Source organism: Scyliorhinus torazame, chromosome 14, assembly GCF_047496885.1.
Source record: "Scyliorhinus torazame isolate Kashiwa2021f chromosome 14, sScyTor2.1, whole genome shotgun sequence".
Classification (NCBI taxonomy): Eukaryota; Metazoa; Chordata; class Chondrichthyes; order Carcharhiniformes; family Scyliorhinidae; genus Scyliorhinus; species Scyliorhinus torazame.
In genome coordinates, this window is record NC_092720.1 from 26,736,131 (window position 1) to 26,750,956 (window position 14,826).

General features: G+C 43.9%; 1 protein-coding gene across 2 annotated transcripts in view; it reads right to left on the minus strand.

Annotated features, from left to right (window-relative positions):
- The window catches only part of rnf13 (ring finger protein 13), a 319,053-nt gene that overhangs the window by 196,810 nt on the left and 107,417 nt on the right, over positions 1-14,826 (minus strand). For both annotated transcript variants that reach the window (XM_072473860.1, XM_072473861.1), the window contains exon 4: positions 11,213-11,338. In XM_072473860.1, coding sequence (XP_072329961.1) covers positions 11,213-11,338 — 126 coding nt within the window. The remainder of the gene's footprint in view (positions 1-11,212; positions 11,339-14,826) is intronic.

The window sequence follows — 14,826 nt, forward strand, 5'->3', positions numbered from 1 at the left end:
ATCCGCCGGGACCACCCCAGAGTCTAATGAATTTTGGTAAATTATCACTAGTGCATTTGCAATTTCCCTAGCCATCTCTTTTAGCACTCTGGGATGCATTCCATCAGGGCCAGGAGACTTGTCTACCTTTAGCCCCATTAGCTTGCCCATCACTACCTCCTTGGGGATATCAATCCTCTCAAGGTCCTCACCTGTCATAGCCTCATTTCCATCAGTCACTGGCATGTTATTTGTGTCTTCCACTGTGAAGACCGACCCAAAAAACCTGTTCAGTTCCTCAGCCATTTCCTCATCTCCCATTATTAAATCTCCCTTCTCATCCTCTAAAGGACCAATATTTACCTTAGCCACTCTTTTTTGTTTTATGTATTTGTAGAAACTTTTACTATCTGTTTTTATATTCTGAGCAAGTTTACTCTCATAATCTATCTTACTCTTCTTTATAGCTTTTTTAGTAGCTTTCTGTTGCCCCCTAAAAATTTCCCAGTCCTCTAGTCTCCCACTGATCTTTGCTACTTTGTATGTTTTTTCCTTCAATTTGATACTCTCCCTTATTTCCTTAGATATCCACGGTCGATTGTCCCTCTTTTTACCATCCTTCCTTTTTGTTGGTATAAACCTTTGCTGGGCCTTTTAAGTGCTATTTCCTCAAGTTATTGGTCCACACAAGATTGCACTACAGAAGGTAAAGTATGAATTATGGTCGAGCAAAAACAGTGACGTGGGTGAGCAAAAATTTGAACTTAGAAAACAGATACTGGACCCCCTACCCAGGAAGCACGTGACCAGAAGTGTGTGCATTTGGGGATTTTGCATCCTAGGCTGAGCTCGCACTTATAATACATATGTAAATTAAAGAATAAAAATATTTTATTAAAAATTTCTACCCAAACTTTAAATGTAGGTGGTTTTTGAGTCCTTCTGGATTTTCGAAAGCCGGGAGAGGGGTTTGGTACCTGTACTTCCAAAATATGTTATTCTAAACACAAAATGGCAATGTTTAATTTGCATTAAATTATTAAATTTAATGGAGAGATTCTTTTGTGGCTAAGTTGCGAATTTCAACTCAACAAATCTAAATTTGCATCCATTGTGCAAACAGGTTTTGATAAACCCAAATGGGATTATTGGGATCATGCAGAGCCAGTGGTGCGATGGTAATTTTAATGGACTTGGTCCATGGCAATGGTCTGGGGACATGGGCTCAAATCCCACCATGGGACTGGTGGAATTTTAATTCAATTCATAAATCTGGAATATAAAACAAGTCCCAGTGATTGTTGTGAAAACCATCTGGTTCACTCATGTCCTGAAGGGGAAATCTTCCATCCATACCTGGTTTGGACTACCTATGGCTCCTGACCCTCAGCAATCTGCTTAAATCTCAACTGCCCTCTGGAATAGTCCAACAAGCCACTTAGTTCAAGAGTGATTAGGCACAGTGCAAGAGTATCAGTAGCCCAAGGCAAACCTTCAACCTTGCATCCAACCCCTCCTTCCCCTGTCCATCCACTCCAAATTAGCTTTTGAAAATGAAAACAGTAAAATGGCACCAACACTTGTTCCCAGATAGTCCCACTCTCATACAACTGTAAAAAAATGGTCAAATCGATGGGTAGTTGTCACCCATTGCCTGCCCTTGCTGTGGCCCCAGCCTCCTACTTCCCTCCAGTCTACTCCCACACCTCTTGCAAGACCTCAACACCCTCACTACCACGAGATCTCCCAGGAACCATTTTAGGTCTGAACTCTTTTTTTTTTAAATATTTTTTATTCTCCTCCTTTTTCACATTTTCTCCCAAATTTACACCCAACAATAAACAATAATCAGTAAAGAATGTAATGTCAATCCCCATATCAATAACAACGATCCCATCCTCCCACCAAACCCCCAAACATTAGCCCGTATGTTAACATAAACAAATGACAAAAAGGAATCAGGATTCACCCATAGTCACCATTAACACATACAGTCCCCCTCCCCCAACCCTCCCAGCCCCCAACCCCCAATGTTCAATGTGATCCAATTCTCGAAAGTGCATAATGAATAACACCCATGAATTGTAGAATCCCTCCATCCTTTCCCTCAGTTCAAATTTGACCTTTCCAAGCATCAAGAATTCCAGCAGGTCCCCCCGCCACGCCAGGGCACAGGGTGGAGGTTGATCTCCACCCTAACAGGATCCGCCTTCGGGCAATCAACGAGGCGAAGGCTACAACATCTGCCTCCGCGCCCGTTTCCAACCCCGGCTGGTCCGACACCCTGAACATGGCCTCTCGAGGGCCTGGGTCCAGTTTCATGTGCTTTAGAGATTACCCTAAACACCTCCTTCCAGTAATCCGCCAGCTTTGGAAAGGACCAAAACATATGAACGTGGCTTGCGGCTCCCCCGCCCACAACGTTCACATACATCTTCAACCCCCTCAAAGAGCCGGCTCATCCTCGCCCTTGTACACCACCTTCAGCTGTATCAGCCCCAACCTCGCACACAAAATGGAGGCATTCACCCTCCGGAGCACCTCACACCATTACCCCCTCCATACTCTCTCCCAACTCTTCCTCCCACTTTGCCTTGATCCCTTCCAGCAGCGCCTTCTCCTCCTCCAAAACAGCCCCGTAAACCGCCGATACTATCCCCTTCTCCAGTCCTCCTGTCATCAGCACCTTCCCCAGCAATGTGGAAACCGGCTCTACTGGGAAGCTCTGTATCTCCTTTCTGGCAAAGTCTGGAACCTGCATGTATCTAAATATTTCCCCCTCCAGCCCATACTTGGTTCCCAGCTCCTTCAATCTCACAAAACGACCCCCAAGAAACAAATCTTTTAGTGCCCTAATTCCTTTCTCCTCCCATCGCCGAAAATTTCCATCCCACTTCCCTGGCTCAAATCTATGGTTCCCCCGAATCGGCATTTTCCTTGACCCTGCCCCAACCCGAAGTGCTGTTGAAACTGCCTCCAAATTCTCAACAAAGCTATTACTACCGGACTCCCCGAGTATCTCCCTGGAATCGACGAGAGCGGCGCTGTCGCTAGCATCTTCAATCCCAACCCCCTACCCAAACTCTCCTCCATTCTGACCCATTGGGAGTCAACCCTCTGACCCAGTTCCGTACTTTCTCCACATTCGCCACCCAGTAATAATACATCAGGTTCGGAAGACCCAAACCCCCTGCCTGCCTTCCTCTCTGTAGTAGCACTTTTTAAAATTCTGGCCACCTTCCCGCCCAATATGAACGAGGTGATAATCCCTTCAATCTCTGGGGAGGAAAGTATTCTGAGCTGATGTTATTTGTGCAGACACTGGTTCTCGGCTCCTTATAGAATAGCTTTACCCAGTCCACAAATATTATTATAATAATAGCTTAATGTCACAAGTAGGCTTCAATGAAGTTACTGTGAAAATCCTATTCCTTTTCTTGAACAGGGGAACAACATTCGCCTCCCTCCAATCATCCGGTACTACTCCAGTGGAGAGTGAGGACGCAAGGATAATCGCCAAAGACACAGCAATCTCCTCCCTCGCTTCCCTTAGTAACCTTGGGTACATCCCATCTTGTCCAGGGAACTTAACCATCCTGATGCTTTTCAAAATTACCAGCACATCCTCTTTCTTAATATCAACCCATTCGAGCCTATTAACCTGGTTCACACTGTTCTCACTAGCAACAAGGTCCCTCTCTCTTGTGAATACTGAAGCAAAATATTCATTTAGGGCCTCCCCTACCTGTTCAATCTCTAGGCACACGTTCCCTCCATGATCCCTGATCAGCCCTACTCTTACTCTGATCATCCTCTTATTTCTCACATAACTTGGGGTTTTCCAAGCCCCCTTCTAGCTCTCCCAAGTCCATTTTTGAGTTCCTTCCTGGCTACCTTGTAACCCTCTGGAGCCGTGCTGGAGTTTTTCTTCCTCAACCTTATGCAAGCTTCCTTCTTCCTCTTGATTAGAAGCTCCACTTTTCGTCATCCAAGGCTCCTTCACCTTACCATTCCTACCTTGTTTGTGGGACAAAACTATCCAGCACTTGCAGCAAGTGCTCCTTAAATAACCCCTACATTACGGTTGTGCATTTCCCCGAGAACAACTGTTCCCAATTTATGCTCCTCAGCTCCTGTCTAATAGCAGTATAATTTCCTCTCCCCCAATTAAATATCTTCCAATACTGTCTGTTCCTATCCCTCTCCATGACTATGGTAAAGGTCAAGGAGGTGTGGTCAGTCACCAAAATGCTCTCCCACTGAGACATCTGACACCTGGCCTGGTTCGCTGCCAAGCACCAAATCCAATATGGCCCCCCTCCTAGTCGGCTTATCCACATATTGAGTCAGGAATCCTTCCTGTACACACCTGACAAAATCTGCTCCATCCAAACCATTTGCACTAATGGTTTCCAGTCAATATTCGGGAAGTTGAAGTCACCCATGACAACAACTGTTACTTCTGCACCTTTCCAAGATCTGCCGCCCAATCTGTTCCTCTATCTCTCTGCTGCTATTAGGGGGTCTATAGGAAACTGCCAATAAAGTGAATGCTCCTTTCTAGTTTCTGACTTCCATCTATACTGACTCAGTAGACAAACCGTCCTCGACTACCTCCTTTTCTGCAGCTGTGAACTAACTCCCCCTCCTCGTAAACAGCACCTTTTAAGTTAATTTACTAAATAAAAGACATTTATTTAGATAAAAATGAACCCTAAATATCCCTGTCACCAAACTCTCACTTTAGCATTCTAATGCAGCCCAAATTCAGCACTCCAGTGCAAACAAAGATAGCACTGTAAAATGGCTCACCTTTATACTGTCTGACTCTAGCCTCTGAAATCTGGCTTAATCCAATTAACTAATTAACAAGTTAACAGGCTGCAGCTGCAAGTAGAGCCTGAGTAAACTCTGTTTAAAGCTGAGATTCAGTTCCACATATGCCAACAGTCCACATTGCTACTTTCACCCATAATCTGCCAGATTAACCAAAGGGTGAAGCAGCACAATGGAACCAAACAGAATGCAGACACATCACCTGTGCTCGCTTATTTCCCGAATACTGGATTACTTCCCCTTCCTAGCTCATGACATAATTTGTAGTCTTCAAGTCTTTGATCAGTTATTGTTAGTTAAGAATATCAGAGCAGTGAAGATACGGCAGAATAAATGGAGCAGGCCAAGGAGCTGAACAAGCCTATTTGCGTTCCTCTGGTACTAAAGCCAATTGTAGTGCCCTACAGCTCACTATATAAAAAAGGCATTAAATTGGCAAAAGCCAGGCATCAAATTAGATACTCAGCCTGTAAAGACCCGCTACTGCCCTTTTCAAAGAGACTAAATCAAAATGACATAACAGGAGCATTTCAAATTAAATTGTACCTGACTGGAAATGATCTGCGAACACAGACTCTTGCATCACCTTGGTCCTCTACTGTTCCTTGCTTTTCACTATTTAAATAATACTATCAATTTTCTGCTCATGAAAATTAAACTTCATAAAATTGAAATTACTGACCTGCTCAGACAGCAGAAAACAGTCGGATATGGGCTCAGATTTGAAGGAAGGAAATGACTTGCGGCGTTTGACAAGGATCAGTGCTGTGCTTCAACTGTTCATTAGATTTATCAATGGCATAGATAACACAATAGAGTACAATATAGCCACGTCTACCAATGACACGAAGATTGGTGGCATAGCAAATAGTTGACAAGAAATGGTGAAAGGCTTGGGACAAAGCAGTCCACAGATTTAAGATCCAAATGCACAATCAATAAAAAGGTAAAAAATAACAGATTTAAAATGATTTGCAAAAGCAGCAAATGCAATGAGAAAAATATTTTTCACAGCGAGTGATTAAAGTGTAGTGTGTACTGCCTGGAAGCGTGGTGGAGGCAGTCTCAATCTAGGCAGTCAAGGGGGCATTAGATTATTACTTGAATAAAGGCAAAGGGCAGGTTTACGGGGGGGGGGGGGGGGGGGAAAGAGAGAGAGAATGGTATTATGTCACAATGCTCGTGCGGAGAGTCAGTGAAGCAGTGATGGTCGAAATGGCCTCCTCCCACACCTAAACAATTCTTGAATTCTGTGTATCAAACAGGCTAACGAATTGCCAGCCTTTATAACTTAATGGGATAGAATGTAGGCAGGAAGCTTTTCTACAGCCAAAACCCTCATTGGACTACATCTACTTCTTGCCACCACACCTCGAAAGGGATATATTGTCCTTGCAAGGAGTGCAGAACAGACTCACCAGAATGTTACCAGGGCTCCAAGGATTAGATTATGAGAGATGACAAACTCTATTTTCTATGCCGTGGAATGCGGAATGTTAAGAGGTAATGTGTTTTATGATTTTGAAATAAATCAATTGGGTTGCAAGAGATCAGTGTTCTGCTAAAGGTGGTGTCAAGGGCAAATAACATTAAAACCAGAGCCAGATGACACTAAGATTGCAGGAATTGTGGATAGTGATGAAGATTGTCAGAGTACAACAGGATATAGACAGGCTGCAAAATTGGGCAGAGAAATGGCAGATGGAATTTAACCTGGCCAAATGCGAGGTGATGCATTTTGGAAGATCCAATTCAGGTGGGAGCTATAAAATAAATGGCAGCACCATCAGGAGCATAGAGACACAGATCTGGACGTGCAACGTTGGTTAGGCCCCATTTGGAATACTGTGTCCAATTCTGGTCACTGCACTACCAGAAGGACATGGAGTCTTTGGAGAGAGTACAGAAAAGGTTTACCAGGATGTTGCCTGGTATGGAGGGTATTAGCTATGAGGAGAGATTGAATAAACTGGGATTGTTCTCCCTAGAGACACGGAGGCTGAGGGGCGACCGGATAGAAGTTATAAAATAATTAGGGGAATAGATAGGGTGAACAGTTGGAGCCTTTTTCCCAGGGCGGAAATGACAATTACAAGGTGGCACACAAGTTCAAGGTGAGGGGGCAAAAGGCTCCGCGGAGGTGTGCAGAGAAAGTTTTTTTTTATAAACACAGAGGGCGGTGGTGGCCTGGAATGCACTGCCAGTGAGGTGGTTGAGGCAGATACGTTAGCGGCCTTTAAGACTTATCTGGATAGGCACATGAACAGATGGGCTATAGAAGGGTACAGGCGGTTGGTCCAGATAGGACACGTGATTGGCGCAGGCTTGGGGGGGATGAAGGGCCTGTTCCTGTTGTCATGAGAGTACCTTTAAGACATGGATATTTAAGCAATGTACCTTTAAGAAAAGAGTGATGTCAGAGAGTGGGTGGAGCGGAGGTCAGGTCAGCCATTTTGCAGTTTAGTTTTGCAGTTTGGAGGAAAAGTGCTGGTTGCGTCTCTGTGTTTTGCAGTGAGCTGGATCTCTGCCATGAAAGACTATCTCTGGATCATTTGGGTGATTTAAACTTATAATAGTGAAGCCTTTAACCTGATGTGATTTTGTTTAAAGGTGTTAAGTCTCTTGGAAGTTTGAAGGAACATTGTAAGGAATTATTTACTGTTGCAATATTTTCTGAGTTATCTTTGAAGTAAGGGGTGTTAAGAGATCCAATGTTTGTTTAAGATGTTAAGTTGAGTTCATGGAATAAACAGTGTTTTGTGTTTAAAAACCCACGTGTCCATAATTGTAATCCCACACCTAGGGAAAAAGCCGTGTGCTCGGAAAAGCAACAAATACATTAAAGGGAGAGGTTGGTTGAACTCTATGATACATTTTGGGGTTCTGAAAATACCTCGCCCGTAACACTGTGCTGTACTGTTCTTTGTTAAAACATTCAAGAGAGAAATTGACAAGTTTCTTCACACGAAGTAGATGTCAGCTCAATTAATAATTTTAAAATCAAGATCCATAGATTTTTGTTTGTAAGATAAGGATATAAAAACATGTCATTTGGTGGTACAGAATTTGAGTATCACTGAAAGAAAAAAGACTTAGAATGCCACGATAAATGCAAGGCAAAAGTTTCAACATGCGTATGAAATAATGTGTAAAACTGGACATACTGATCAACAATGATCTAACTGAATGGTGGAATATGCTGAAAGATCTACTCCTCTTCCTATGTCTAAAAATAACCATGAAGCCTGACATGACTTCTGCATAGATCTGAAGTGGTTTGTTTCGACACAAGCAATTATTAGTTATCCATTGTATATGTTGTATAGTGTATTACACATAAATCAATCTGTTTTATATTATATTCTTTGCCTGCTTTACTACAAGTCATCGTAATAATATAGTTCCGGAGTGACAATATTGTAAATCTAAATAACTTCAAAGCAAATGCCATCAGCTTAAAGCGTAAATTTGATGCACTCTAAGTTATGAGATGGCCTGAAGGATGTCATCTGAGATCTTGGCTCTTTCAAGCTGGGTGGCTATCAATAATTTCAGTGAAGGAACTTAACAGCACAAGGAGTAGCCTGAATCAGCCTCATGTTTCCCACACCAATTATTTTCTCCGAATTCACTGCTCCCTGAAGAGCAAGAACTGATGAATTGGATGCATTTGCCTCTGCAAATCTGTTAACACACAGGGGTGCACTCATACGCCACCCCCGTACATAGAATTTACAGTGCAGAAGGTGGCCATTCGGCCCATCGCGACTGCACCGGCTCTTGGAAAGAGCACCCCGCCCAAGGACAACACCTCCACCCGATCCCCATAACCCAGTATCCCCACCCATCCAACACTAAGGGCAATTTTGAACACGAAGGGCAATTTATCATGGCCAATCCACCTAATCTGCACATCTTTGGACTGTGGGAGGAAACCGGAGCACCCGGAGGAAACCCACGCACACACGGGGAGGATGTGCAGACTCCGCACAGACAGTGACCCAAGCCGGAATCGAACCTGGGACCCTGGAGCTGTGAAGCAATTGTGCTATCCACAATGCTACCGTGCTGCCCCAACATATCAAAGCCACAAATTTTTTTGAAATTTTACAGGACTCTCCAGATACACCTGGAAGTGTCAGAAGAGATTTATCTTTACTGCCTCTGCTTCACAAGATAGACATTCACATAACTGTAGCACATACTAAATGAGCTATACTTAGCATGCAGAACCGGGATGACTCTTCATGTAATGAAGGTTACAACAGCATGAATCTTCCAAGCGATGCCAGGGGTCATGTGCAATATTAGTCATTCTACATTACACCCACGTATCAATTAACAAATACTACATTTATGAGTGACAAAACCACTGGCAGAAACATGACAATTTGGAAAGGATGCAGATCATTCATTGATTAACAGAGTTCATTAAGGTACAGGGGGCTAGAGATGGCACTATCATTGCTGAATGCTCCTCTAACAACATGGGGGTTACCATTGACCAGAACCTGAACTCTACCAGCTATAAATACTGTGGCTACAACAGTAGGCTGAGAACTCAATGGTAAGTAACTCACCTTTTCAGTGGCGGTTACCATTGATCGGAAACTGATCCAAATGAGCCAGATAAATACTGTGGTTACAAGAAATCAGGGGCTGGGAATTCTATGCCAAGTAACTCGACTCCAGACACCCCAAAGCATTCCCACCATTTAAAAGGCTCAAGTCATGAGTGCAATGGAATACTCTCCCAGCTCCAACCTCACTCATCATCCAGGGCAAAGCCGACCACACTTTAAACATGCATCCCCCTGCCACTGACACGACAGCAGTGTGCACAATCTACAAGATGCGTTACAACAATCACCAAGGCTCCTTTGGCCACGTGGACTGCAGTGATTGAAGGTGGCTCAACATCACCTTCAAGAGCAATTAGGGAAGGGCAACAAATGCTGGCCAGGCCAGCAACGCCCACACCTCATGAAAGAATTTTTTAAAATATTGTACTCATTTGGGCATTGGGGCCTGCAATATCATGATGGGCTTGCACTCAGAGGTTCATCTGGTACCTGACCGCAGAATTAATATGCAACGTTATTATGCATCACTTCACAGTGCCCACATTCTCTCCCCCCCCCCCCCCCCCCCCCCCCATCAAGAAAGAATACTAGGTATAGCTCCAACAAACCTAGGATTAACTTCTGCTTCAAGATTGCTAACTACCTAACAGCAGAGTTCCTCAGCTGGATGACTCAGTATCTGCTTGGTCTTACTTAACCAATAGACCCAGCTGCAAGTTAAGTATGCAGGCACACATTAGTGGAGTTGCTGTGGAAAATAGTTGAACCAGTTCCTCTAATGGCAAAAAGAGTTCCCAATTTAGGTTTGGCCATGAGTGATAATGATAATCTTTAGTGTCACAATTAGGCTTACATTAACACTGTAATGAAGTTACTGAGAAAAGCCCCTAGTCACCACATTCTGGCGCCTGTTCGGGTACAGAGGGGAAAATTGAGAATGTCCAAATTACCTAACAACACGTCTTTCGGGACCTGCCGGAGCATCCGGAGGAAACCCACGCAGACGAAGGGAGAACATGCAGACTCCACACAATGACCCAAGGCGGGAATCGAACCTGGGACCCTGGAGCTGTGAAGCAACTGTGCTACCCACTGCACCGATAGGGGTAAACGGCAGAGTTACTTTTACCTATCCTGATATAGGAGCAAACTTCTTCATTTGCAGATAGTTATCAGACATTTGGCTATTAATTCAGTCTGTAACCTATCTCAATGCAACATCAAAAAACATAGCTTTTCCTACTCCAATAAGGCCACTTTTCCTTGGTAAGAACTCAGGTTGTAGGACCTCCAACTATTCTGGATTGCAGTTCTGCCACATATGCCATGGTGAACATTTAGCACACCTCCTCCCACACAGGGAGCTGCTTTGGCAGATTTTACCACTTCCCAGGCTGCAAGTCAATTTCCCTGGCTCATTCTTTTCACTCGTCAGCAGCACATTCAAAGTAGGGAAAGGAATTCCAGCTGCAGAAATTTAGCATTATTTGACATACGAGCGTCCAGCTAGATAAGCTTTTGTTTTGGCAAAAAGATACTTTATTCATAAAATACCTAAATGAACATAAGAAAACAGATAAGCTCGAGCTAAGAGCAATTAAGCCACTTTTCTGCTGGCCTCGCAAAATTGAGGCTGTAGCACATCCATGAAAGTGCATTATTTGTTATCCTGAGAAAAAAAATTGTTAGCCTGACTGCGCACAACTTAATGTGCAGTCAGCACGAATCAATTAAAATTGAAAATATTCAAATCTAATGCTACAAACATTGACAAATCTTGGACAAAGTACTCAAATGTTTCAACTGCGACTCACCTTGATATCAAAATTGCAGTCAAATCTTCTAATCAGAACAATGTAGTTGATAGAGGAATTGTCCGTCATTGGTGGAGAAATGATCGGCTCACAAGCATTCTTTGGTCTTGAATACACAAGAAAACCCTGTAAGTAAAGAAGAGCAAATCGGGGGGAAAATAGTTAAATATTCAGAAACCAAAATCCACATCTTAGTCTTAAGAGGCAGATCGGTATATTTAGCCGAAGTATATTTAAAGTTAACTTCATACAAATTTTTTTTCTCCCATTCATGAGGGATTGATTGCTTTTCCCTTTCTCGCATTCTCCAGAACCTGTTGATTGGAGTTGCTGCACATTTCCAAGGGAATCAATCCTTACAGAGAGCCACATTCTGTGTACGAACACAGGCTACTTGACTGTGTGGACTTGTATTCATCAGATATTCAGACATTTTCCAGCAGTAACCATTGGTTAGTAATCCCTAGAATTAAGGTTACCAAAGCTTTCCTCTGGGAGTTTCTTAACTAGTGTTATTTCGGGGTCTGTTGTACATTAATTAATAGGGATTTATTGCTACAACAACTCATTATCGTTCTATCATGTTCAAAGAATTTACAATGCAGAAGGAGGCCACCCAGCCCATCGGGTCTGCACAGGCCCATGGAAAGATCACCCCATCCAAGCCCACACCTCCACTCCATCCCAGAAACCCCACCCAAACCCCTTGGACACTAATGGCAATTAAGCATGGCCCATCCACCTAACCTGCACATCTTGGGACTGTGGGAGGAAACCCGAACGCCCGGAGGAAACCCACACAGACACAGGGAGAACGTGCAGACAGTGCACAGACAGTGACCCAAGCCGAGAATCGAACCTGGGGACTCTGGAGCTGTGAAGCCACTGTGCCCACAGATCTGACTGGATGGCAGATGGCGAACCAGGTGAACTTTGGTCTTTTCTTGTCTAATCATTCCCTGCAAACAATTATTATAAATCCAGTTCCTCATTATCTATCCTACTAGTTACAATCTCAAAAACGTTCAAAAGATTTGTCAAACATTATTTCCTTTCAGAAATTGTGCTAACTTTTCCATTCAGATTATGGTTTTCAAAGTCCCATGTTTACATATTCCTTAAGTTCCAACTTTATCCCTTCCAAGGGCAAAGTACCTTTCCTGAGGTGCAACACCCAAAACTAAACACACCACTGAAGGAGGGGTCTCTATATAACAGAAGCATCACTTCCTCCCAAATCCTCAAGTCTTAATTTAAATCCTTTTAGTCCACATAGGTCATTAATAGATCATTTTCTATAGTGTATTCCTTTGATTTGGCAGTGCAGCTATTCCAAACAATCATACTTAGGAGAGTTGCAAGATGATGTGGAAGAAATAACACCGCAAACATCAACCTTATATTCAGAGAACAAATCTCAATTTTATGACTAGTATGCATTTTGGTTTGGAAATTTTCTTTCTAAATTAATGCAGTTAGGCTCTGGGACAGTCCACCATTTTAGAAAACAACTGCAATAACACGTACAGACAGTAGCTGATCTCCATCTCTGACAGAAGTGCTCAATCTCGGACAGAAGTGTAAGTGTGGTTACTATGGCATTATTCATCCAATCATATTCCAACAATTAGCTCCTAACCACAGAATGATGCAGTGCAGACGAGGCCGTTCGGCCCAATCGATTCTGCACTGACCTGCTACCTAATCCAATTACCCTGGAACACCTAGCTAACAAAGACACCTATGTCAGACTCTTATTTATAGACTACAGCTCAGCCTTCAAACCATCATTCCTACGAAATTCATCTCCAAACTCAGTGGCCTTGGCCTCGGCTCCTCCCTCTGCAACTGGATCCTGAACTTTCTAACCCACAGGTCACAATCAGCAAGGATAAGCAACAACACCTCCTCCACGATCATCCTCAACACTGGTGCCCCACAACGCTGTGTCCTCAGCCCCCTACTATACTCCTTATGCACCTATGACTGTGTGGCCAAATTCCCCTCCAACTCGATTTTCAAATTTGCTGATGACACCACAGTAGTGAGTCGGATTTCAAACAATGACGAGACAGAGTACAGGAATGAGATAGAGAATCTGGTGAACTGGCGCGACGACAATAATCTCTCCCTCAATGTCAACAAAACGAAGGAGATTGTCATCGACTTCAGGAAGAGTAGTGGAGAACATGCCCGTCTACATCAATGGGAATGAAGTAGAAAGAGTCGAGAGCTTCAAGTTTTTAGGTGTCCAGATCACCAACAACCTGTCCTGGTCCTCCCATGCCGACACTATAGTTAGGAAAGCCCGCCAACGACTCTACTTTCTCAGAAGACTAAGGAAATTTGGCATGTCACCTACGACATTCACCAACTTCTACAGATGCACCATAGAAAGCATTCTTTCTGGTTGTATCATAGCCTGGTATGGATCCTGCTCTGCCCAAGACCGCAGGAAATTACAAAAGGTCGTGAATGTAGCCGAATCCATCACGCAAATCAACCTCCCATCCATCGACTCGGTCTACAATTCCACTGCCTCGGAAAGGCAGCCAGCATAATTAAGGCCCCTACGCACTGGACATACACTCTTCCACCTTCTTCCGTCAGGAAAAAGATACCAACGTTTGAGGTCATGTACCAAACGACTCAAAAACAGCCTCTTCCCTACTGCCAGACTTTTGAATAGACCTACCTCGTATTGATCTTTTCTCTACACCTTGCTATAACTGTAACATTATATTCTGCAGTCTCTCCTTCCTCTCCTTGGGCAGCACGGTAGAGTGATTAGCACAATTGCTTCATAGCTCCAGGGTCCCATGCTCAATTCCCCTGGGTCACTGTCCGTGCGGAGTCTGCACGTTCTCCCAGTGTGCGCGTGGGTTTCCTCTGGGTGCTCCGGTTCCTCCCACAGTCCAAAGATGTGCAGGTTAGGTGGATTTGCCATGCTAAATTGCCCTTAGTGCCCAAATTGCCCTAAGTGTTGGGTGGGGTTACTGGGTTATGGGGATAGCGTGGGGGTGTGGGCTTGGGTAGAACATAGAACATGGAATATTACAGCGCAGTACAGGCCCTTCGGCCCTCGATGTTGCGCCGACCTGTGAAACCACTCTAAAGCCCATCTACACTATTCCCTTATTGTCCATATGTCTATCCAATGACCATTTGAATGTCCTTAGTGTTGGCGAGTCCACTACTATTGCAGGCAGGGCATTCCACGCCCTTACTACTCTCTGAGTAAAGAACCTACCTCTCACATCTGTCTTATATCTATCTCCCCTCAATTTAAAGCTATGTCCCCTCGTGCTAGACATCACCATCCGAGGAAAAAGGCTCTCACTGTCCACCCTATCCAATCCTGTGATCATCTTGTATGCCTCAATTAAGTCACCTCTTAACCTTCTTCTCTCTAACGAAAACAGCCCTCAGCCCTTCCTCATAAGATCTTCCCTCCATACCAGGCAACATTCTGGTAAATCTCCTCTGCACCCTTTCCAATGCTTCCACATCCTTCCTATAATGCGGCGACCAGACTTGCACGCAATACTCCAAATGCGGCCGCACCAGTGTTGTACAGCTGCAACATGACCTCATGGCTCCGAAACTCAATCCCT